Source organism: Calcarisporiella thermophila (assembly GCF_041956535.1).
Source record: "Calcarisporiella thermophila strain CBS 279.70 unplaced genomic scaffold VTP21scaffold_21, whole genome shotgun sequence".
Taxonomy (NCBI): domain Eukaryota; kingdom Fungi; phylum Calcarisporiellomycota; class Calcarisporiellomycetes; order Calcarisporiellales; family Calcarisporiellaceae; genus Calcarisporiella; species Calcarisporiella thermophila.
Genome location: NW_027192211.1, coordinates 49132 through 72665, shown reverse-complemented (window position 1 = coordinate 72665; position 23534 = coordinate 49132). Strand labels below are relative to the sequence as shown.

At 41.8% G+C, this 23534-nt stretch overlaps 13 protein-coding genes across 13 annotated transcripts in view; 8 read left to right on the top strand and 5 right to left on the bottom strand.

The window, feature by feature from the left end:
• The window catches only part of VTP21DRAFT_5086 (uncharacterized protein), a gene marked incomplete at both ends in the record, with an annotated part of 1858 nt that extends 1745 nt beyond the window's left edge, over positions 1 to 113 (top strand). The window contains one exon of the mRNA XM_069395569.1: positions 13 to 113. Coding sequence (XP_069248161.1) covers positions 13 to 113 — 101 coding nt within the window. The remainder of the gene's footprint in view (positions 1 to 12) is intronic.
• Positions 114 to 707: 594 nt separating this feature from the next.
• VTP21DRAFT_5085 (uncharacterized protein) lies at positions 708 to 1675 on the top strand (the record flags this gene model as incomplete). Its single annotated transcript, XM_069395568.1, has 5 exons — positions 708 to 936; positions 1006 to 1129; positions 1204 to 1340; positions 1417 to 1457; positions 1526 to 1675. 5 exons carry the CDS (start codon positions 708 to 710, stop codon positions 1673 to 1675), a joined length of 681 nt encoding a protein of 226 aa, XP_069248160.1.
• A 1070-nt stretch (positions 1676 to 2745) lies between these two features.
• Positions 2746 to 4445, top strand: VTP21DRAFT_5084 (uncharacterized protein; the record flags this gene model as incomplete). The annotated part of the gene is made up of 4 exons (XM_069395567.1): positions 2746 to 2860; positions 2937 to 3251; positions 3351 to 4201; positions 4266 to 4445. The coding sequence occupies 4 exons, from the start codon at positions 2746 to 2748 to the stop codon at positions 4443 to 4445; spliced, it is 1461 nt and encodes a 486-aa protein (XP_069248159.1).
• Positions 4446 to 4752: 307 nt separating this feature from the next.
• On the top strand, positions 4753 to 5921 carry VTP21DRAFT_5083 (uncharacterized protein; the record flags this gene model as incomplete). The annotated part of the gene is made up of 2 exons (XM_069395566.1): positions 4753 to 5258; positions 5324 to 5921. 2 exons carry the CDS (start codon positions 4753 to 4755, stop codon positions 5919 to 5921), a joined length of 1104 nt encoding a protein of 367 aa, XP_069248158.1.
• A 175-nt stretch (positions 5922 to 6096) lies between these two features.
• Positions 6097 to 6680, bottom strand: VTP21DRAFT_5082 (mitochondrial 37S ribosomal protein bS21m; the record flags this gene model as incomplete). Its single annotated transcript, XM_069395565.1, has 2 exons — positions 6097 to 6106; positions 6181 to 6680. 2 exons carry the CDS (start codon positions 6678 to 6680, stop codon positions 6097 to 6099), a joined length of 510 nt encoding a protein of 169 aa, XP_069248157.1.
• A 1153-nt stretch (positions 6681 to 7833) lies between these two features.
• On the top strand, positions 7834 to 8148 carry VTP21DRAFT_5081 (uncharacterized protein; the record flags this gene model as incomplete). The annotated part of the gene is made up of 2 exons (XM_069395564.1): positions 7834 to 7973; positions 8073 to 8148. 2 exons carry the CDS (start codon positions 7834 to 7836, stop codon positions 8146 to 8148), a joined length of 216 nt encoding a protein of 71 aa, XP_069248156.1.
• A 697-nt stretch (positions 8149 to 8845) lies between these two features.
• VTP21DRAFT_5080 (uncharacterized protein) lies at positions 8846 to 11612 on the bottom strand (the record flags this gene model as incomplete). Its single annotated transcript, XM_069395563.1, has 12 exons — positions 8846 to 9008; positions 9068 to 9157; positions 9214 to 9310; positions 9371 to 9412; positions 9477 to 9522; positions 9579 to 9737; positions 10173 to 10250; positions 10308 to 10735; positions 10800 to 10947; positions 11003 to 11244; positions 11339 to 11462; positions 11526 to 11612. 12 exons carry the CDS (start codon positions 11610 to 11612, stop codon positions 8846 to 8848), a joined length of 1704 nt encoding a protein of 567 aa, XP_069248155.1.
• Positions 11613 to 12226: 614 nt separating this feature from the next.
• On the bottom strand, positions 12227 to 13291 carry VTP21DRAFT_5079 (uncharacterized protein; the record flags this gene model as incomplete). Its single annotated transcript, XM_069395561.1, has 2 exons — positions 12227 to 12792; positions 12874 to 13291. 2 exons carry the CDS (start codon positions 13289 to 13291, stop codon positions 12227 to 12229), a joined length of 984 nt encoding a protein of 327 aa, XP_069248154.1.
• Positions 13292 to 13908: 617 nt separating this feature from the next.
• Positions 13909 to 16223, top strand: VTP21DRAFT_5078 (uncharacterized protein; the record flags this gene model as incomplete). Its single annotated transcript, XM_069395560.1, has 5 exons — positions 13909 to 13930; positions 13998 to 14030; positions 14103 to 14326; positions 14383 to 14818; positions 14890 to 16223. 5 exons carry the CDS (start codon positions 13909 to 13911, stop codon positions 16221 to 16223), a joined length of 2049 nt encoding a protein of 682 aa, XP_069248153.1.
• Positions 16224 to 18423: 2200 nt separating this feature from the next.
• Positions 18424 to 19323, top strand: VTP21DRAFT_5077 (uncharacterized protein; the record flags this gene model as incomplete). The annotated part of the gene is made up of 1 exon (XM_069395559.1): positions 18424 to 19323. The coding sequence occupies one exon, from the start codon at positions 18424 to 18426 to the stop codon at positions 19321 to 19323; it is 900 nt and encodes a 299-aa protein (XP_069248152.1).
• A 251-nt stretch (positions 19324 to 19574) lies between these two features.
• On the bottom strand, positions 19575 to 20144 carry VTP21DRAFT_5076 (uncharacterized protein; the record flags this gene model as incomplete). The annotated part of the gene is made up of 1 exon (XM_069395558.1): positions 19575 to 20144. One exon carries the CDS (start codon positions 20142 to 20144, stop codon positions 19575 to 19577), a length of 570 nt encoding a protein of 189 aa, XP_069248151.1.
• A 936-nt stretch (positions 20145 to 21080) lies between these two features.
• Positions 21081 to 21453, top strand: VTP21DRAFT_5075 (uncharacterized protein; the record flags this gene model as incomplete). Its single annotated transcript, XM_069395557.1, has 3 exons — positions 21081 to 21119; positions 21187 to 21240; positions 21304 to 21453. 3 exons carry the CDS (start codon positions 21081 to 21083, stop codon positions 21451 to 21453), a joined length of 243 nt encoding a protein of 80 aa, XP_069248150.1.
• Positions 21454 to 21561: 108 nt separating this feature from the next.
• On the bottom strand, positions 21562 to 22952 carry VTP21DRAFT_5074 (uncharacterized protein; the record flags this gene model as incomplete). Its single annotated transcript, XM_069395556.1, has 6 exons — positions 21562 to 21686; positions 21747 to 21847; positions 21912 to 22281; positions 22340 to 22412; positions 22469 to 22619; positions 22678 to 22952. The coding sequence occupies 6 exons, from the start codon at positions 22950 to 22952 to the stop codon at positions 21562 to 21564; spliced, it is 1095 nt and encodes a 364-aa protein (XP_069248149.1).
• Positions 22953 to 23534: the final 582 nt, after the last annotated feature.

Here is a 23534-nt window from a genome sequence, read left to right as displayed (position 1 = left end):
CTAACCCACAAGATTCAGAGAACCGTAATGCCAACACCAAGGCCAACGGCCCAGGTGACAATTCGGATATCTCCAAACAGGGTCCTGAGGGCGCATACATTAAACACTATTAAGTATTCTATTATTTCTCTTTGAACTCATATTTTATATTAGCAACCTTTTCTCCCCTCTTTATTCTCTAATCATTATTTTTCTCTATTTTTCATTTTGAGATAATCTTGGTTATTTTTTTTCTGTCTTTATTTCTAAAAAGAAGTAAAAAATGTTGTTGATCTTCTATACAAATAAAGGCTCTACATCTAATTCCTGTCTCCCCGTACCCTGAGTCTCCCCGTACACCCTCCAGCATACCTGATTGAAGGCGGGGAATGCATAATCCAAAGCGTCCAAACCACATAATCCAATTGCAGCTGGATGGTCGCTCTCCTGTTCCCCCTCAGCCCTCTTGCCCCGTTTGCATCCTCAATTCCATCCAACTCTTCCCCCGAGGTTTCCCATTAGGGTAAGATTTCATACGTATCAATCCATCTTCAATCCTGCCCGTACTTATGACGTAAAAATGTGGCAAACGGATAAATGAAATCTCCTCCCCGTGGAAGAATGACAAATTAGGTCGACAGGTTTCGGTGGTAAGGCAATATTTAAATTTCGTTCCCTCACAAGGCCCGTCTCCTACATTCTTCCGTTTTCCGATTCCTTTCAACTCCATGACAGGCGTTCAGCAAACAAACATGAGAAATGGCTATCGCATTTTCCTTCATCTAATTGGAATCCTATCCTTTTCCTGGTCATTCTATATTCTCTCCACTGTCAATAATCCCAAAATTACGCGGAGCTTTGGATCTCACTACATCTTTCTAACCATTCTCGGCTTGCTGCTCTCATTAATTGCATTTGTGATCGCACTGTTGGTAGATTTAACCGGTGAAATCAAAGGTAAGCTTGTCCGAGTCATCCTTTTACTTGAGGCCCTTGTTTCTCTTACACCTTGCTACGTCTTTGAAGGCTTGAAGAGTTTGAGCGAATTCCTGCTTGTGATTGGAATTGCCCTTGAAAGCGTTATCACGGTCTTATACTGGTCTATATCACTTTACGACAGGGAACTGCTTAAACACCCGGATATGCCAGAGTAATAATTCAATCCATTCTTTGTTCCTCTTTCTCCCTTATTTTGTAGGCTGATCGCGTATTTCATTTTCATAGAATCCCTTTTTTATTTGATCTAAGCCTTCATCTATTCCCTGCTGTCTTCATCTGGATCGACTTTCTGGTATTCTCCAAGAACTTCATTCGACAAAACCGCCATATCTTGTTTATCTATATCGTTGCCTTCTGCTATGGTAAGATGGACGCGCAAACAAAGTAGCTTGCCCCCGTATTTAAATTGCAATTTTTTCTATTTTGAATCTCTCTTAGGATCCTGGGCTCACTTCTGTTATCTCAAAAATGGATTTTGGGTAAGGGAGTCGTGAATTGCTTTTGATTGAATCCAATTAACTTATGCCCTTCTCTGCTTCTTCTTTAGGCATATCCTTTCTTGGGCCAAATGAGTGGCACTCAGCGATCCATCTTTTATTTCTTTGGAGCCACGATTGCCGCCGCAGTTTACGAATTGGGGGCCTTTATTCACCTGCGTATAAACGGCTCTCCCTCTCTGATCAAGAAGCAACTCTAATTGTGTACAGTTCCTATAGAACTCTTCGTGTTTCAAACAATGATATTTGTTTTTTAAACCTATTAATGGAAGAATTCCAGCGATAATATATGCGTTGAGGGCGATATATACTTGGAATCCGTCGTTTTTCCATTGATATATTGTAGTATCTATTTGGCTCTTAATATGTGTATGAAATAGAAAAAGATTATCTACATGGAGGTCTTTAGATCTTCACAGTAATAGAGCGCTCCAAAACAAAGGTGTCGAGCTAATGTAAACCAAACAAATCCTGCATTAATCACGTGCTTCTCTGCACTAGAAATGTGGGTCTCCTGCAAATGGCTGGCCTGGCGTGACTGTTTGAAAGTTGTAGTGGGGCACCGACTAGTGTGCTGATCATGGCATAGACTGTACCAAACTGCCTGTTATAAACAAATGGGTGCATAAGCCGTCACAAAAGTCACCAAGGGTGTGAGGTTGGGCCATAAGGTGGTGTCTAAATGGTGATGTGTCTAAATGGTGATGTGTAGCTCGTCCACAGGTGTATCGTGAGAAACCCATTGCCATACAACAGTTTGATAGGGAGCGAAACAGACCTAGGCTTGCGTCGCATAATAAACCAGGTTAAAGAGAGGAGTCCATATGTTCACTTGATAGTATCTAGAATTTCCCAAGGAGCATGACATAATACAATGCTAAGAAAGGCAATATGATTGTAAGGAGGTTGCTATTGTGAAAAAGGATAGGCAGAGCCGTTGGCGTGGGTGGGTTTGTTTTGCGATACATATCGAGCTGCTCTACTTTGGCTCGAGGGCATAGTGATTGGCCGGTGTCCGAGTTTCCAAATATTCCCGAAGATTTATCTCGATCGGCCAACTCAAATAGAAGGATGAAATGGGCAGTTGTATTGTAAAACCGGTGGGTCGAAATGAAATTTGGGACAGACTGAGCCTAAAAATTAACGCGTTTTCGATAAATTCATCCACATATGCTTTCCTATCCCCATCGTTCTCTCTCTTTCTCTCTTCTCCCCCTCTCTCCCTCTTCCATAATCTGTGCCTCGTAATTCAAGACAGAAAGCCTAAAGCATGAGACGGTTGGGGCTGTTGCTATATCTGTGTCGATTGATCCATGGTGCGGTGATGCCCAATCCTATGCTCGACTCCGTAGGTCTCCGGCGTCTGGAGGTGATCAACGGACATGGTATTTATTGGCTTATCCTCACTTGCTTACTTTTTGGTCAACGGCCGTATACTAATGTGCGCATCTCTTTTGACAGTGGCCGCGCATATAATCAATGATCCCAGTCTTTATGCTTTCGACAAAGTCAATAGTGAGCCGAATGAGCCTGGCGGGGTCAAGCTTTTGCCCAACTCATTGATGACCCTCAACCGAGAACCCGGCGAGGCACAAGAATGGACCACGGAAATAAACGAGCCGCCAGAGGTACTAGATCGAATGCTTCCCCAAAGCGAGTTAGTGAATGTCAAAGAGGTCTCGTCGCCTGTCATTGTCGGATACTATGCCGATTGGACATCCCAAAAACTGCCGCCCGAAAAGATCCCGTGGGACAGCTTGACTCATATTAACTATGGTACGCATGTCTCTTCACTATGATGTCTTCTTGAATTCAAGAAAATAGCCACATAATTTTATTTTATTTTTTTTTTGTATTCATCTCTACTTTGTCCAGCTTTCAGTGTGGTTAAAGAAGATAATCTCCCTCACTTTGAATCCGATGCATTGCTCCAACGAGTCGTAAAGCTGGCTCACGAGAAGAATGCAAAGGTCTTAATGTCCATAGGGGGTTGGACCGGGTCTGCGCATTTCTCGACACTTGCTGCCAACGCAAACACTCGCGCAACCTTCATCAACGCAGCACTCGAGCTGGTCAAAAAGTACAACCTCGATGGGGTAGATATCGATTGGGAATATCCCGGGAGACAAGGGAACACGTGTAACAAATTCGACGCGCAAAACGACGTGGACAACTTCTACCTCTTGCTCTCCGAACTGCGCAAGGCAATGAAGAAGCATTACAATAATGAAAAGGAGCTAACCCTCGCCGTGCGCCTCATTCCATTCGAGAAAAATGGCAAGCCGCTGACGGACGTATCCAAATTCGCTACCGTCGTAGATAGAATCATGCCTATGGCCTATGATATTCACGGCGGGTGGAGTAGAACCATTGGGCCCAACGCGCCCTTCAAGGTGGATCCTCAGGGCGATCCTTTCTCCTTTGTGACATCGGCCAACGCATGGATAGAAGCGAAAATGCCTCGCGAGAAAATCGCCATGGGGATCCCTTTCTATGGGCGCTCTCTGATTGCATCCGAGCCGGTGTCTGGAGGCTCCATGCATGTGAGCCATAAACCAGAGATCCCGATGGGTGACCGCGAGGATGGAGTGTGGACCGATCCATGCGCCGGAACAACGGGATATTCAGGAACATGGCAGTGGCGATTGCTAAGGGAACAAGTCCTGGAATCGCCGGACACGGCCAAATCACCATGGGTGCGGCACTGGGACAATACCACGCAAACCGTAAGTTGCGCCTGAAGTTGGGCATATTTGGTCATTGCTCTTCACCCCTCTATTACCCCTATAGCCCTGGCTCTATAACACTCAGACGAACATGATTATCACGTACGACGACATGAAGTCCCTCAAGATCAAGCTTGATTTTGTTCGCAAACAAAGGCTGGGAGGCGCAATGATATGGGCTCTACACCACGACAATGGAGAATTAATCAGCCTGGTTGCAAAGACACTGAATCTTCGCAAGTGAAGTATAAAAAACAACTCCATACCTCCTCTATACATTGCCATATAGCACTATTTCATCCACATTAGTATATTTTAAGAATTGTATCTACATAGAGATAGCATAGTCTTATCGCTCCTTTCTCGTATATAGTCATTTGAAAATAAAGTTTCATTGCGAGAAATCATTCGATCCAGACCTCGATGATGTTTGGAAGTATGAAATTGATTCGCTCAGGCCTATTCGAACCCAGATGGTGTGGAAATAAATAGGTGCTCGAGGGAGAGCAGGAAAACATTGTCAACAAATTCATTCCACCCTCCCCGGCATCATGTCTGCACCCACCCTGGAAGCTATCCGCTACACTCGAGGAAATCTTCAGATTCTCAATCAGCTGCTCCTCCCTCACAAGACCGTTTTCGAGCCCGTCTTGGGAGTCGAAGACGGCCATGCATGCATTAAGAGTATGAAAGTGCGGGGCGCCCCTGCCATTGCCATTGTCGCAGCTCTATCGCTTGCAGTTGAGTTGTCGCGGATCGGATCATTTCCCTCTCAAATCGCTGCTCGCGACTACATAATTAATGGCCTTGAGCGGCTTAAAACCTCGCGACCGACCGCCGTGAATTTATTTGATGCAGCGGCAAAATTGGAGAAGTTAGCGCGAGAAGAGGCGGAGAAACCAGAGGGAAAGGTGGTGGAGACATTTATCGAGGCAGCTGAGAAGATGCTAGAAGACGATGTGAAGGACAACAAAAATATTGGCAAGTATGGGGCGGAATTTATTCTGAAGAATGTGGAAAACAGGGAGATCAAAGTTTTAACGCATTGTAACACTGGGTAAGGGCTTGTTCTTCGTCTCTCTGCTGCTTTCTACAATTGCTGATTCTCCTTTCCGTTTATAGCTCACTGGCTACCGCAGGCTACGGAACTGCCCTTGGCATCATCCGTGCGCTAAACTCCCAGGGCGCTCTTTCTCATGCCTTCTGCACCGAGACAAGGCCATACAATCAAGGATCGCGGCTTACTGCCTACGAACTTGTATACGAGGGCGTGCCAGCTACGCTTGTTTGCGACTCAATGGCCTCAGCCCTGATGCGATCGGAGCCAAATTTGGCCGCCATTGTTGTTGGTGCTGATCGGGTGGCTGCCAACGGCGATACTGCAAATAAGATTGGAACTTATCAACTTGCGATTGCAGCGAAGCACCACGGAGTCATGTTCCTCGTTGCAGCGCCGTCGACCTCGGTTGACCTGACAATTGCAAGTGGGAAGGACATTGTGATTGAAGAGCGGCCCGCGAAGGAAGTATCCGAGATTAGAGGGTTGTTGGGGGGAGAGGATGCAACCGTGCAAGTGGCTGCTCCCGGCATCGGCGTATGGAATCCTTCATTCGATGTGACCCCTGCCGAGCTCATCACCGCTATTGTCACGGAAAAGGGTGTTGTGACGAAAAATGAAAAGGGCGAATTTGATATGGGCCAGTTCCTGGGAGCACATTAAACTTTGGGTCTCATTTGCTTTTGTTATTTCACCACACTCTAATATCATTCCATTCCTCAAAAGGTGCAACAAAACAACAGTAGATAAAAACATAAAAAGGAAGATAAAAAAAGTATATATATCTGTACACTAGAGAGTATATAACGTATATGTTGCGGCTCGCTAGCATGAAGAGTTACATCCCCCTATTGATAAAAAAAAGATCGTCCAGGTTAATCTCTGCTGAGCCGAACGAGTCTGAAGAGATAAAAACACATACCGGTTCTTCATTTGCATGATGAGCGCTACCTTCTTCCGTACTAAATCCTGGAAACGCTTTCTATTTCTTTCCTGTCGCAAACGTCTCCTCGCTTGTGCAGGCTTCTCGTAGTAGAGATTGGCTCGCACTTCTCTTCGTATATTGTTTCTGTTCAAAACGGCATTTAAGTATCCATAACTGCCCAATACATTTTCGTGATACACTTCGACGGAACGGCCCTGGTATGGGCCCTTCTTGCGGGTGCTAGCAGAGTCTTGTGCAGCGGCCTCCCACCATTGGTGCTCATCTATGCGTTTAGGTGCTGCTGGACGACGTGCAGAATCGGCAACATTGGCCAGGATGTCACCAAAAGTGTCGATGGGTTTGCGGGTGTGTTTTTCGGCTGGAGTGGATGGAGAGGGTTTGGACGAAATGGAGTAGAAACGAGAAAGGGTGGGAGTTAATAGATATGGGCGGGTGGTACGAGCTATGCCGCCTAGAGAGCCCAGCAGCTGTAACATTATGATCTGTCACGATCTCTAGCAGTGGAGAAAATTGGTAGAGAATCAAGTAAACAAAAAACTATTCAGTGACTGCGCCTCGAAGACGCGAAATTCCTGCAGAATGCTCTAACAGACTGTAGTCTAGCTATCAAGCAAAGGGAATGCTGTTTGAATAAAAAAATTTAAGTAGTGATAATGCAAGACATTTTATTAATCGATGTGAGAACGAGTTTGCACATCATATATTGTTGTTTAGCTCTGAATGGCTCGGAAGCAGATTTGAAATAGCTTTCACATTTAAAAGAATTAACGGTATTATTATTCATTAATAGAATTTTAGAAAAATGCAGTATGTATTCAGTTGGAGTATTGATAAGATGCAAAAAAAAAGAAAACGATATAAATGATATGATGAGGCAACAAGATGAGCTCAATACGATTTCAACGGAGTTGTACAAGTCCAAAAAAATCGCCCGATTCCATCTACTTTGCAGAAGCTCGATTAGAATTTGTTGAAGCATATAGCAAGGATATAGCAGAAGTAAGATAATAAAACATGTTGTTTGAAGATTTTGATACCACATGCAATGAATTGTGCATGTGGCAGGAAAATACAAACAATTTTGATATTCCCATTCGTTGAAAGAGTGCTTCTCCATCACCAAAGTGGATACGAGAATCTCCTTAGCTAAATGGGATTTTAATGGAGTAGAGAAAAATATATATTTACCTTCTAATATGCCAATTCCATTGTAGAGAATGAAAGGAGGAATGCAATTTTTGCCAGATGGTTCACGCTTATATATGAGTTCTGGATTTGAATTTGATTGGGCGTGGAAGATATAGATAAACACACGAAAAATATCTTTCATTTAATGCCTCCTCACCATTTTTTTCCATCCAATTATTATATTATTTTCTCGGTATCACGAAAATATGGCTTTAAAAAATTATCATCTACTAAAGACATTCTCAATTTTTTAATCGCTATAAAGATGTCAGCAAAAATGAACTGTTTAGAAGAAATGAGATGGCTTGCTCGTGCGCTGCAATTATTTATTTATACAGTGCTATAAACGCTATTATATTTTCCACTAGCTAGTTAGTAAGCATTTCACTTGCAAGAGATGACAATCTTTGCTTAGTTCAAATCTCGATCTTCATCCCTTCAATGCACAACAAAAACTCTCGCACCTTATCCGCATCTCTACAATTTAGTGCCAAAAATCTCCTCCCTATTTGTTCACACTTTTCTAGATGGTCCCTTTCGGCATCTGTGATACAGTCTGGAAGTGATTCATTCTGCAACAGGTAGGCGAGAAAATTTTTTGCTATGGGTAATAGATGAGAAGCATATATAATTAATGTGAGAATCTCTACACTTCCTACCCTTTTCGAGAACCTCGGTAGGCATGCCCGCTGCAGCAGCACACGCAATTCCAAACGACAAACCTCCCCTTCCAGGCACTATCCTATCAACGCTTGAGTAATTAATCATTTGATATGCATGAATAAAACGATATCTCGATGTTACTTAAATAAAGGGTTTATTTGATATGTTTCCGGGTCCAGAGCTTGTGCTATTTCCATAGTATTGATTTGGATAGGCCATTCGGGGCGGATATAATCAAAGATCTCTGCCATTAAGAGAGGACGATTAGGGAGGAAGGGCATCGAAGATTTTCGTTGGAGTATACCATGAAAGTGGGTAGTTAAAACTAGTTTTGGACACTCCTCTCCCCTCTTGATAAAGTGTTCAGCTATACTCGCGAAAAGAGCCGCTCCATCTATATATATACGTTGAATATGAAAAAACTTGTTGATAGCAGCAACCGCGCTAAATTAAAACCAACCACACGCCTGTGTGCCCTTTCCAAATTCATCCACCAAGACCAGACTTCGACCGGTAGCCGTGTTAATTGCGAGCGATATTTGCTGAACATCCACCATAAATGCGCTCTGCATCTTCAGTGGTATTTTATGTATGTTAATATCTCAATATGCCTAGACAAAATTGTTTCAGTGAAAAAAAAAATACTTTTGTGACAGTCTCGCGAGTTTTTATCCGCGTCAATAGCTTGTCTGTTATTCCAATTACCGCTGATTCAGCAGGGACAAAACTGCCAATGTGTGCCATATATGTTATCATCCCGATCTAATAAGTGTAAATAGATCAGTTGGATTCACTGAAAAATGAGATTCGATCTGTTCGAAAAGACCTGCTTCATATATACACTCTTTCCAGACGAGTTGCACCCGGTGAGAAGCATTACTTTCTTATCCCTTTCCGCTAGAGATATGTCATTTGGAACAAAAGTGTCCACGAAATGTTCTTGTAGTGGATGACTATTTATTGTGCCAATGAGTAGTGAATATTTGACGTAGATGGAATAAATAAGTACTACCGCCCTCCAGTGACATGCAATACATTCTCATTCACAACTGCAGGCCTAGTATAGTTGTATTTTTTCGCACATTCCGCCAGAGCGATTAAGCTATTAAGAAGAAATTAAGGCGCACAGTTTTTAAACATTTCTGGCGCAAGAATTACCAGTCCAACTCGGCACAAACTTCGGCAGCTTGCTGCAAGAACAGCGTGTGTCGAAGCACATTATTCTGTAACTTTTGGATAATCTCCAACTCCCGGTCTAAAATCAGGATATGCGTCGATACAATGGTCGTCAAATAAGGCACATTTGGCGACTTACCAGTGATATACCCATAGATATCACCAAGATAGGCGTCAAGTTCTAGTGGATATATCAACATCAAGAAAGTAAGAAAGTATATGTTCTAGAATATTACCAGACTTACCACACATCTTGCTATTTTTGTAATACATCGTGCTAGCAGTGCTGAACTGTAGAAAAAGTTATCATTATTCTCTGATTCCATCTTGATAGATATTTAATCAACCTGATACTGAAACCCAGCTGTCGCTATTGCACTCGAATCTGCGTCTCCGCGGGGTAGTGGAAGAGATATAAGATAACCAATTTGTGGGATATACGTTACATTTAATGTATTAGCCAATGTCTGTGGAAGATCTTTGCTAATGTCGCAAGCGACTGCCGACTAAATCCAAAAAAGTGAGTTGAGATGCTCCAAAAAATTCCCACAAACTGAATATTAAACTGACTAGAAAATCATCCAATCCGGCGTAGATCCTCTTCATTTCATCTAGCTCCTTAATTATTTCAGAGTATTTTTATGATGAAATGACAAGAGTGGCGAATCAAACGTCTGGGGGTACATTACTTCTTCCACATGTGCCTTGACAACGCACCGATTCTCGATTTTACTCGCCTCGAAATCTATCTGCAAATAACTCGAAGTATTGAATACGCAGCCTTACTTCATTCCTAAAACAAAGCTATAGAGTATTTACTATATCGTTTATGAGTGTTCCTATTTCATGGAACGTTTCTGAGGAGAACTCTCGCATTATCTAAGCGACATCAATTTAATAAATTAAGAGAAACTAATTTTCGCCGAGTCTAATTTTCGTACCTTTTCAAATATATTGATACCATTCGCGTATGTCACATATAATATCTGATTACGGATATTCACACATGCACGCGCGAACTTGAGATATACATAATTAAGTACTCGCTAATTTACTATTGAAAAATGAATACCTACCTGGACCAACGCCTTCCAGTCGCTCAAGTTTGATTTTCTAAGCATTGCATCCAAAATGCGTGGTATATTCTTCACAAGCCTTAGCTGCGCTGCAACTTGTTGCATGTTGTAAGCATTCTCCAATCTTAAAAAGCATTCAATTCCACGATGACGCTGCTCAATAATGTCCAGAATGCTCGTCGGGCGAAGGAACCAACGTTTGAGCATTTGACTTCCCAATGTTGTGCGGGTACAATTGAGCATTCCTGAAAGCTCATTATTATCATCAAACATAAATAATATAGGATAAGCCAGTAAAGTACCGAAAAGAGAGACTCCTTTACTACCCGCATGCAAGTATAAGCTAGGGTGCAACTCATCTTCGAATATTTGTAATGAACTGATGAAAGTTAACAGAATAAGCAATGTGTAAGCTGCCCAAAAGTCTGCTAGCATTACAGGATCGCATCAGCGTTGATATGAAGATAGCTGTTACTAAAATATAGAGCGAACCTTTTGTCATTAATTTAAACATAATGCAGCAATCTCCCACTACTTTAACATACGCAGTAAACTGATCGATTTTAAAGAGCCTCTTAGCCTCACCAGGATTCAGTTTGGATGAGCTCAAGTAAGCAATCAATGCACCTGCGCATCCCACCTATTAACGAAATATTTAAGCATTATGCTCAAAAGTCCTGATTAGATTCACTAACACTCTGCCCAGCTTCATGATATTCTAAATTGATACAGCTTGACAAGTGGAGATATACATCTTTCATATCTGGTCGGGGAGGATTCGGGTACTTCCATCGCTCAAAGGCAATCAGTAATTTTTTTCTTGCAGCAGGATACGCAAACTCTGACATCGGCCGTAATTCCAGTTTAACATTTTCTTTTAACACGACAAGAAGCTTCTCGTCAACATGCGAATTCGTAAGGATCGTGGAGGCATCAACTTGAAATTTCACTTTGCAGTGCATCGATATTACAAATAACTCTAGGTGAGCGCATATATCCAGAGAAATAAAAAAAAACATGAGATAATTTACATAATTTTGCAAATTCAAACGGGGGGTCCTCCTTAATGTCTTCCATCACAAAGAGAGTCGAGAGACTCGTATCGAAGTATGCACAGCCAAGTCGATGATTGCGGAAAATCATAGCAAGGATGATCTAAAATCCATATGCACATATCAAGGACCTATTTCTTTACCCATCTATTAACATCATATTGACATTCTCATTTTCATCTTCATGTTCGTCGGTATTTTCTTCAGAATTTAATCCAAATTTTGGATCTGCTGTAGCCTTCTCAGTTAGCATTAGATTGGATTTACCGCCAATACTTAACTTCCCCGCATATATTGGGTTTATGTAACTCTTCATGTCTCTCGCGGATATATTTTCCACAGGAAGCTGCTTCAAAGAGGTGTTTTGTGCCATATCTTTTTTCGCTTTTTGCAAAACATAGCTCTCGTATTCCAAAGAGTCTGTTTAGAATACATAAGTTTAAGCTAAATATATCTTTACGGTCACGCATATAATCGTAGTTTGAGTAAACTAATCCACAACCGGAGGACTGGGAGGAAATCGCTTCAACATATCTTTCTGGCTGCTCAAACTCTGTAACAATAAAGCTGCTACTATCCATCTTTTTTTTTATGTAAGAAGCAGAGCCGTAAAATATTCACACACAACGAGGTCCAGTTTTGTTAACTATCTTTTTGATTCGACGAATCAAATTTTAATTCACGTGTAACTTTTGTATGATCGTCTGGCGTTAGAAACGATCGTGGTTTTATCTTATAGAGAAGTTTTCTTTTGTCTATCTCAGACTATGTATCAAGGCACACGTGGGATAGAAAGTCCCTTGCAATATGAAAGTCAATTTATGAAATATGACAAAAACGTGAAATAAATGTGTATACTCGATTAGCTCATATATCACCATAAGTAAATACATTCTTTTTTACACCCAAATCAAGCAATTCTTTGCATCCTTTCAGTTGATCCTCCTCCATCATCACTTCCCACATCAAAGCACCCATAAGCAGCTCCAACCGCGTTTTCCCTCGCAATTCCTCTTGAATATCTTCTTTATCAACCTTAACTTTAATATCTTCATGAGGCTCCACCTCTGCATTATGCCATAACAATGGGAAACTGCTGTACACCTGGATATTCTGGTTGAATATTTGGTTTCCGAATATATCTTTGCTCGCAAGCGGAGATATGAAGTTTTGCTGGTCGAAAGGAGGTGTGTTATTAAAGGATAAATCGAAAAGTCGTGAACCAGTTGAAGATTCGTTGCTTGACATTTTAGTGTCACACCCGTATAGTATATCCATTCCATCATCCGTATTCGTTTCTTTCTCAGAACGCAGATTTTCAACTTCTGTGCGCAACCGCTCATTTTCTTCCTGTGCCTGTCTCAATTCCTCCCTTAGCTCTGCCACTTCCTTCTTCTGATATTCAATTTGCTCCTCTAAACTGGTGATATACTCTAGAGGGTGAGAAGGATGAAGTATGTAAGCGTATAACACCACAGAGGCGGTTTTAGCGATATGCTTAGAGTCAATTTTACCTTTCCTTCGGACCCGAAAATTGCGCGCAGAAATTTTATTACGCAGCTGCCGCTTTTCCTTTGAGCTCATTTTTTTAATTTCCTCAGGAGTGGGCATATCCTCGCACACTGGCTTCAGGCTACCCCGCTTGCTCTCTTTTGCATTCTGGCTCTTGTTTGAATTCTCGAGTTTACGTGCTATGCGTTCATCGATAAGCTTCATAAGGGTGGCGGAATCGATTCCCAATTGAGTGGTGGCCGGTTCCACTGTTTGGCACTTTTGCTGTTGGAGTTGGGAATTTGGAATTTGTAACGATTGAAGGGATGTCTGTGATAGCTGGGAATTGCCAAGTTCGTTATCGAGCAAGAGCTGAATTAAGCTGATGGCGTCATGGTCATTCAGCGGACTAAAGTCTTGAAATTTTCCCGATGAATCCATATTTCGATTAAGATAAACTGCTCTTCGAAAGAAGGTCAATAAAGAGAGAAGCGGAGCTACAAATAGGTGAGGATTACGCGTTTCGGCGTATACGCGTCAGCGGTTGTAAATTAATAGGCAGTCACATATATGCTGTTTTATTTATTTTAAAAACTTAACATTACTACCAGAGGTTATCGAATTAAATTTACCTGTGAATATATGTTGGTTTAACTATGTATTATGGACAAAGAAGCAAGTAGAAGTTGAAACCTATATATCTAGATGGCCTAACTATAGAATCGTTAATTCCTCATCTATGGTTTATGCTTTACTCACTCTAGCATTTCTGGATATGGAGTCAGTATATATATAGCAATACTTCACATAACCCTTTAAGAGTAATAAATCATTCACATTAAATATATAGAATTATCATCCTAAATGCTATTTACTCTAAAATATTCTCAAAAAATCAATTTTTCAACTTACTTTTTTATTATTATATGGGAAGCTTATTCGGTTTTCCTAAAGAGGTTGATTCTGTTTCTCCAAATTTGGTTACCACTTCGAGGCTTTCACATAGGCTAGAAAATGTAGGTAAGAGTTTCCGAAGATAATTAAGCGCCTTAATAATAATGCAAGACGACGATTCTAAAGGTTAGTGAAATAATTATAAAAAAAATTCATTCGACATTTTCCAAACTAAACGTTTTTTTTTTTCAAGCCCTTGATAGCCTTCGAGTAGGCGTTCTAACAGGTTAGAACAAGTTGGTTCAAATTATCGGTTGAAATACCATTGCGAACGCTCTTAATGCTCTTATTTAAATAGTCAGTGACACGGCATCAAAAGACCCAACCTCTGACTTGAGTGGTCCGGCATTATGCAATCTACTTTTGTCCCAACCAGGGATTTTTACGGTCGAGTGCACAGCAATTGTCCCCGATGAGATCGATCAAATTCAGTCGACGGTCAAGAGCTGGTGCGATAAGCATTTAGATCTGGTATTGACCACAGGTGGCACTGGATTTTCTAAACGTGATGTCACACCTGAGGTAAATAATAATGCGAATTCATGACAGCTTGGAATCTAAAGATAATTCCTCAATAGGCCGTGCTACCGCTATTTGAGCGTCAAGCTTCTGGACTAAGTCATGCTATGTTAGCTAGCTCTTTGAAAATAACACCTTTTGCCAGCCTTTCTCGACCTGTCGCGGGCATTCGTGGTGGCACTATTATTGCTACCCTCCCTGGAAGCCCTAAAGGGGCCAAAGAGAGTTTAGAAGCTATTGTAGGAGTTTTACCACACGCTATTGAACTGCTGCGCGGTGGAAATGGAAGGCGTGTGCACGATAAACTAAAAGAGCAACAAACAGCATCCAAAAACGAGCAATCACTCAGCTCAGGCGATAGCAGTCGCTGTAGTCATCGATTGCATTCGCATCATCACCATCACCACCATCACCACCACAACCATGGGGGAGAGCATTCACTACTCGATGTCACGCGCGATGCATCACAACTTCCAACAGGGATCTATAGTCCGGGTAAATTAGCGGATAATTTCAAAATTTAATTTCAATTAAATACTAATATGCCTATCTTTATCCTATTCAAGCGGTTGCTAAACGTGCACGCCACTCACCTTTCCCTATGAAGCCCGTAGAGGAGGCTCTCGAAGTCATCGCTAAATATGCGGTACGATTCGACCCTGTAACCAGGCCTGTAGACGAAAATTTGGTAGGATGGGTTGCGGCCAAGGATGTGACTGCCTCCGAGCCAGTGCCAGGATATCGTGCTTCTATTGTGGATGGCTATGCGGTTATTGCATCAGATGGGCCTGGGGTTTACCCAGTGGTTGGTGTGTCTCTTGCAACTTCCGAATCGAGTGAAAGTGCTGGGAGCACATCACTTAAGCCTGGTCAAATTGCCCGAATTACGACAGGCGGGGCTGTTCCGGCCGGAGCAACTGCAGTTGTTATGGTTGAAGACACTCTGCTCAAAAAAAGCAGTCCTGATGGAAAGCAGGAGATCAGCGTTGAAATATTGAGGCAACCCCGTGAAGGGGAGAATATTCGCGAAGTAGGATTGGACTGTAAAGTTGGAGAGGTAGTACTTCATACGGGAGAGATAATTTCGTCTGTGGGAGGAGAGGTTGGAGTGCTAGCGTCAGTGGGTGTACGAGAGATATCTGTGTTTGGACGACCGGTTGTAGGTATCATGTCTTCGGGAGATGAGATAGTCGATCATTCTTCGACTTTAAAACTCAAATATGGTCAAGTGCGCGATAGCAATCGGCTCTCACTTATGACACTTGTAAAAAGCGCGGGATTCGAGGTGGTAGACTTGGGGATTGCTTCAGACGACGCGCTTGATTTAGAAAATCGCTTAAAAAATGCGGTTTCGCGCGTGGATGTATTGATTACCACGGGAGGAGTATCTATGGGCGAGATGGACCTATTAAAACCGATGCTCGAGCAGAAATTGGGGGCAACGTTGCATTTTGGCCGCGTCAATCTGAAGCCGGGAAAACCAACAACTTTTGCTACACTTCCTTCCTCCGAAACTGACCCCAATTCTAATTCTAAGCTTGTATTTGCATTGCCTGGAAATCCTGTTTCTGCGCTTGTCTGTTTTTATGTGTTTGTGCTTCCGGCGCTTCGTAAAATGGCCGGATATGAACAGTGGAAACTGCCCGAGCTGAAAGTGGAACTGGGACATGCGGTACGACTTGATCCAGTGCGGCCTGAATTCCACCGCGTTGTCCTTATACCATCACGCACACAACCTTCACATTTTGTTGCTCATTCGACAGGCGCTCAACAAAGTTCGAGGTTGCTGAGTATGCGGTCAGCAACAGCTTTGCTCAAATTACCTGCCTCCTCTCCAGGTACGAGTGAATTGCCTGCTGGGACGATGGTGGATGCAGTAATAATTGGATCCATGGTATGACTTTTTCTAAAAAGAAACTTTTTACTATTATTCCACTCTTCCCGATGGGCTTTATTATTGAGTTATTACAAAGACGTCTGAATTACTTGGCTATGCTCTAACTTGGCCATATTGCTATCAATCAGTTAAATTTAGCTTAATAGTGAACTACTAAAATACAAGTTCTAAGTATAGCGGCTTAACACATACAGAATTTAATGATTGGTGGTAGATGAGATATCGTGTGTGGCCACAAGTTCAATTGTCCTTTCAACGATAGCAAACATCTCTCTACTCTACGGATACAGATTACTTTAAAAAGTTCAAGGCAGAATAGACATTAAAAACTTTGGACAATTAAGATATAAGTTGCAGATTTTTTCCCATTTCACTGGCCACAACCCCATGAATCCTTAGTAAATGGAGCCACATTGCGTTATTCCGCATTTTCCAGACACCTTTAAGAGGACAACCAAATGTTTCGAAAGGCGATAAAGCAGAGAGCCCAAAAAGTATAGCCTGGAATGCATAACTTTTGGAACCATTGGCGCTATTTGTGGCGGCATTTTATCAAATAGAGACGAATTTAATGCAGCATTTGAAGGAGGAAAACATTTAAAGGAAACTTCAAGTCGGACTACTTCAGATTAATTTGGGTGAAACTTTAAATTTCACCTAGAATATATATCCACTGTTATATCAATTACTTAGAAGGTAGCCAATTCTACTTTGTGTGGGATGTTTTTTTTGTAAGATCAGAAATAACTTGGCAATCTAAATTGTGAGTTTTACGAGATAATTTCTCGAAAACACGCAAGTCTTTTTGTTAACCCAATAGTTTACCAACAGTTCGCACACATATGTAACCTGTTGAAGCCAGGATAGAGACTGATACACGTAACTGTGCAGGTTTAGATCAGTAAAAGCACTCGAGGAGGTGAAGGCTCTTAAATTTGCGCGGGAAGATTTCAAAGCGAGTTTAAACAAGACTTTTCTTCAAGTGTATGGTTTGTAAGATGTGGTGATTGCATAGTAATGTTTATTTGAGAAACCATATTACAACAGATCCTTTGTACCAATCTCAGAAGGATAGCGCATTAACCGGAAATCCATCTTCTCAGCTTGTTTAAAAAATTAGCGCTGAATCAATTTATTCATGTTCTTAAATCTTTTACTCAATCTTAGAAAGATGGACATAGTTATTTATGTGGTTCGTAAGCAATGAGGAGAGGCGGAATAGAGTGCTTTATAGGTAGATCAAATTGAGATTATAAATCACCCTCATGTCACTGTTTGACTCTATTACGTTTTTGAATATCATATTTAAAACTCCTCGTGAATCAATGATCGAAATAGATTGAGAATTAGTCTCCAATAGCAGATTTTTTGAACGCATATCGAAGAACTGAGGACCAAATAGTATATTCTGTTTTTTTCATTTTTGCATATGGACGCCACAGTGGGAAAGTGAATTCCTTATGGCCTAGAGAGGGAAAATTAAAGGGCATCTATGGTCAACAAATAGTACCTTATGTTAAATTGTAAAAGATAATAATTCTCCTGTTTGAATCAGAATTAATGATCGTGTCTCTATTTTCAAAAGAAAAAACAAAGAAATTTCCTCTACCATTTCCATATGCTGAGAATCCATTGTTACTAAATCAATAAGACCAACTCTATGTGGAAACTATAGGCGATGAGACAAACATTTGGAGAAAACCTAGGTACTGAAATTGCTTATGCATAAGAAACACGATGGAAAATCGAAATTCGGATTCGAAAATTTGCTTGCTCCACCTAACGCTCCCTGAAGAAAACAGCTCCGCCCCATATCTGATACAAACATGGCTGGATATTAGAACTGATTGTTAAAAGTGATTTGGGCATGGTTTCCATTAGCTCCATCGAGCAATTTAGCGCGGCTTCCGGTGAGAGTTTCTTGTATAGAGAAATGTGGCTTTTGAATGCTGTCACCTATAAACCTTATAATGTCAACTATTGCATGTTCTGTGGATATTATTAGGATTCGATTAAAAATATTTCACATGGATTCGCAATATTTCCTTTTGTAAACTTCCTATTTCAATGGATGTGTTGTAAAAGGATTTAGGCGCCTCTTTTTTATTCTCCATATTCATATTCGTCTCCCCTACTTCATTCTTTTGTTCTCACCCACTCTTTAAAAATCCTAGTAATTCATTGCTCACAAAAAAGAACAATTATGGCTAAAAATTCCGAAAAGAAGAGGAACGCTGGCTCAACCAATGGGAGAGCCGATGGGAGGAATGAAAACTCAAATGGAAGACAACAGCAGCAACAGAACCAGCAGCAGCGGGAACAGCAGCAGGAGGGTTACCATTTCTTTGCCCGCCTTACAACTCTACCGCTCATAAGCGACACGCTTAACACCTTGCATGCCAACGCCATTACTCACCAGGCTCTGAAGACTGCTAACTCCATCATCTTCCCTGTTGCCAACCAGCTGAATTCCCACTTCAAGACACAGTTGTTGCAGGTTGACGCCGTCGCCACGAGGTCTCTGGACCAGATGGAGAGGCGCTTCCCCATTGTGAAGCGTCCGACTCGCGACATTTTCGAAAAAGCGAAAAATGCGGTGGGAATGGAAGGGTGGGTTGCGGGTGCGGAGGGGTTGGTGGAGAAATGGATTCCGTTGCCGCAGGATGAGCAGGAGAACAATAACAGGAGGCGCCAGCAGCAACAACAGCAACGGCAACAGCAAGGCAGCCAAGAAAATAAACAAGGGGGCATCATTTATCGGGCCCTTAGCCTTCCCATCGTTGCCACGCATCGTGTTTACGTGAGCGTCACTCACCGTGGAAAAAAATTGGCGCAGGACGTGAGCCAGGAAGCGCAGCAACGTTACAGGCATTGGCTGCCGGAGGGTTGGCAGAAGCGTGTTGACCCAGTGGTTGCAAGTGTCGATCAAGAGTGGAGGCGCGAGGGAGTCACTTACACTCAACGCGCATCGAACATTGTCCGTGTGACGAGCGAGCAGACTGCGCCTATGATGCGCGAGGCGACCGATTATCTGCGTGGCCAAATGAGCCGGTGGATTAACGCCAACGGGCATGCCCCCAATAGGCCGGTGGGAGTCAACTAATTGCTATGCAAATACTCTATGGATGTATAAACTTGTTTTTTTCCTACAAATGTTTCCAAGTAATCACGATCCAACTGCAGAAGAAAAAAAATAAACGAATTGATATTCTGCCTCTATTATTTTTAGCGAAGTGAACGACACGGGAAGGGGTGGGGGAGGGGGTAACAAACTGTGACGAAGAAAATGCTATTATATAATATATAATATGAGGAATATTGAACACAAATAAAAAAGGGTTAAGATCTAATCCGTTATTCCTCTTTCTTAATATCAGGAACCACTTGTCGTCTGTCTCGTCCAATCTTGGCGCTCCATCCATACAGGCCAAAAGCTGCAGCCACCACGACTACTAGCTTGCTCGTGGTACCGAGAACACTAGCCAGTGTCCAAAGCATCGAGTACAGAGTACCCCAGAAGGCAGAGCCTCCCCTTATGATTTGAAGAAGTGCGAGGTCAGCCAAGCATCGTAAACCTGCTACGCCAAGAGGAGCCACTATCAAACCGGTGCCCATCTCTCCGGTAATTACGTCTGGAGACTGCTTAAGTGTAAATGACATTACACCACTACTGACCAAACTGATTGCGACAGCCAAAACCATGTCCAGTAAGCAGAAGAGCAAGTACCACATGCGCGTCAATACGCCAGACACAGCAATACGCATCACTAGATGGCTATCCTGTGTGGGGCCGAGCCAGAGAAGAAGGATATGAAGCGCGAGAGTAGCTCCTGTCACCTGAAGGAAGATCTCGGGTTTCGAGAGTTCCTTTGAGATGAACTTTGATATGCTAACTACTGCCGGATGTTTGATGATTAAAGACATTGAAAACGGTATATCTGATAAAATTCAAAAGGCAAGAGGACAAGATGATGATGGGATCTCGTAGGATAAATAAACAAGGTCTTTCAGCAGACTTTCGCGTGATTGGAGGTGGGCCGAATTTAAAATTAATTTCAGAAAGATTTCAGTAATATAGCTACAGGTTGATTAAGGAATGAGGGCAAGGGCTCTGATATATCTATTGTTATAAATTATAGGTTTTCGTAAAGATCTGGAGAAAATTGATCCTTCAGTTGGACACAAAAAATCAATTATAAAGGGTATAAAAGTAAGCCAATTTATATTTTTATCCTCTCTACTCTCAACATGGTTTATTTTTATTGAAATTTATGGTCTCGATAGATATGTCCGATTGTCTATAGATAAAACATAGTAAATGATGCGAATCAATCAATTTACTGTCTCGTTATACCCTAAAACGTCGATAATAAACCAAGTGTATTATATTGCATTTCTCCAACCTTTCGCTAGCAAACTTTTTTGTAGTTTAGGCATTTTGGTCTCTTAAGAAACAGCCAATATTAATGAACATTTTATTCAAGTCGCAGTCGAAAGTCCAGTATACAGAAGACATGGATTGGATAAAAAAAAGAATATAAAACCCACTGGGGACTATGAAATGTGTGCCCTTTCCATTGTTTCTGGAGTCAGACCAGAGCAGAAAAGGAATGGTAAATACGAGGAAAACTATAGAAAAAACGTCACAAGTTCGAAAACTTGGCGGCCCTTAAAGGTCGCACAAAATTTATCTTTAATCAGTCACTCTTATTCCTTACGCTTCTTTAATCACTTGTCTCTCTCTATCTACCCAAAGACTTCAATAATATACTCATCACCACAACATTATTTTCATTCTCCTCTGTTATTGCACCTACTCTGTCTTCCTGTTTACGACTTCCGTGTTTATTACCTTTTCCCATGACTCGCAGAGTAAATTCCAGACATTTAACGAAAAGAGTAGGTTTTTTTGTTAATGCTAATTACATGGTCAAAACACATAGATTAAAAAATGGTTTTATTACAGGAAATGGTTGTGAGTGAACGGCACGAGGATAAATTTTCTGAACAATACTCAAAGGTAAGTTTTAAACATGTTAATATGTTTCTCTTGAAGTTCAAGTAAACTTTCCCGGATTATCAGGTGGCTGTATCTTCTATCCACGACACAGTGTCAAAACGGGGTCGTCACGTTTCTTTTGATTTGAGTCGCAATACTGTTGCGCAGCTGCTCTCGAAGAAACAAATCAAAACCATGCAGCATGCACTCGAAAGACGGGTCAAATGCAATTAGGCTCTGTTACAAGATCGGTGCTCATTCGTGTTTACTTTGGACATATTTGTAAATAAACTTGCATTGAAATTTTCCTCCATGATCCCATCGTGATGCTACATTGAAAATTTATTCCACACCAAACATGCACTTCACAACAGCCTCGAGTGCTGGCTGAAGGCCGCGCAATTCGACAAGGGATTGAAAGTGGTCCGGTAATGCCACGAGAATATTTTTTCTATCCGACATTTTCCCTGTTTAAGTGAAAGCATGTAAGTTATCTACCAGCTTTAAGGAGGGATGCTTTTGCTTACATTCTCTCGACACGGATGGTTTAACACGTATATCTGGCAAGACTCGGCCAGTTGGTGTAATAAGCAAATCCCATAAAAATACTAACTCTGGACTCGATGGGCTACAGGGAGATTATGCGGTAAATTGAAATAAAATTTATCGTACTAAGCTAGTAATCATCTAACCTTTCCTCATCGCAAAATTTTAATACTGCCACGCCATCTCCTCCAATACCTTTTCTATTCCTACGACTACTTCTAATTTCAGTTTCATCAGGTCGAGTTCGTACAAGTCGCGGGAATCTCCGACCCATTGCCTCGAAGAGCATTTTCCGTTGTTGATTAAGCTGCGCATAATGCACAAACCCTCGGAAGAACCCATGCAAATGGTTATCGCGTTCTACGCTAACGACGAAAGAAGCAAGTTCGCGATGCACGCTTGGGGGCACAAATACTCGCAATCGACGAATAAAGAGCTCCGTCTCATTTACTTCAAAATGAAGGCGGAAATGAAGGCCACACGATTTTCCTGCAAGATCATAAAGCCGAATATGTGCTATAAGAAGCAGAGTTAGTTCAAACAGTTCGGTTACAATAAAGAGTGAGGAAATAACCTTGATCAGCAGAGACCAAGCGATTTGATGTCTCGGTGAAATTGATCTTAGTAAAAACCGCAAGCCGGCGAATCTATCATTACAACTTAGAGATACGTTGAATAAATGATGCATCAGGAAAACCTATACCTCATTTTTAGCTTTTTCCCCAGATTCTTTGTCAGAGCTTGAAGTTGATTGATTCACTGATTGATCAGGGGAGGTACCTACACTTGAGGTTTTTCCTCCTCCTTCTAAAGATGAGCGAAGAGAAGCATTGTTCATCTGCAGCAGTCTCTCTCTAAATAAGTATAAAAAACTTAGTTATAGATAAAACATTATTAGTGAATTGCACTTACACAACTTCATCCATCCTCCCACTCTCTATTCCATCCGTACTTCCCAAGCCTTCACCGACATCAGATGCAAATGCGGCGCGTTTACGGTGTCGTGTTCTTTCTAATTTGTCTTGTAGAGCGTTAATTTCTGCGTTTACATCTCGCAATAGACGCGTAAGTTCAGCACGTTCGCGTTCCAAAAGCGACTGAATTTTGTCACGTGCGGAGGAATCGAATATTTGTATGGTGGATGGTGAAGTACGTGTGGACATGGGCGCATCTGGGGTATCTGGCATGGTGAGGGTGCGCTTAGACGGCTGCCCGGTTTACGTTGATAATATCTCCGCCTGAAAGTAAAGAGCATAAATTCAATTTTATACCAGACCCATAAAACTGACTTCTAATTTCTTCCTATATAACACCAGCAATTCTGGATTCATTTTTCTCCTTGTCTGCTTTCGCAGCAGAAACCCGCTTGCGGGATTCTGCCGTTCGTCAGTACTGAGGCATCTTTTTCTGCCCTTCCGGGCAGATAGGAATGATGTATAGCTCTACTGACAAAGCACAGAGAGAGCCCCTTCGTTTTCCGCCTTGAGCACCCCGCAAGGTGGAGTTCGGTGGGAGCGAAGGTCGCCGCTAGTTTATTCCTAAACGCTGGGTAGGTCCATTTGGGCTTGCGTCACTATGTGGCGATTACTCTTTGGGTAAAACCAAACTAGCGACATTCATCATTATTATTAAAGAAAAGATCATGAGTTAGTAGAAGTTTTCATTTATTCGACTAGTAGTATTGCCGGAATAATAAGCATTCCTATATACGTTGATAATGAAAGTTGAATATATCTAGTTTGCCACAAAAGAAATCAAACTCAAGAAAA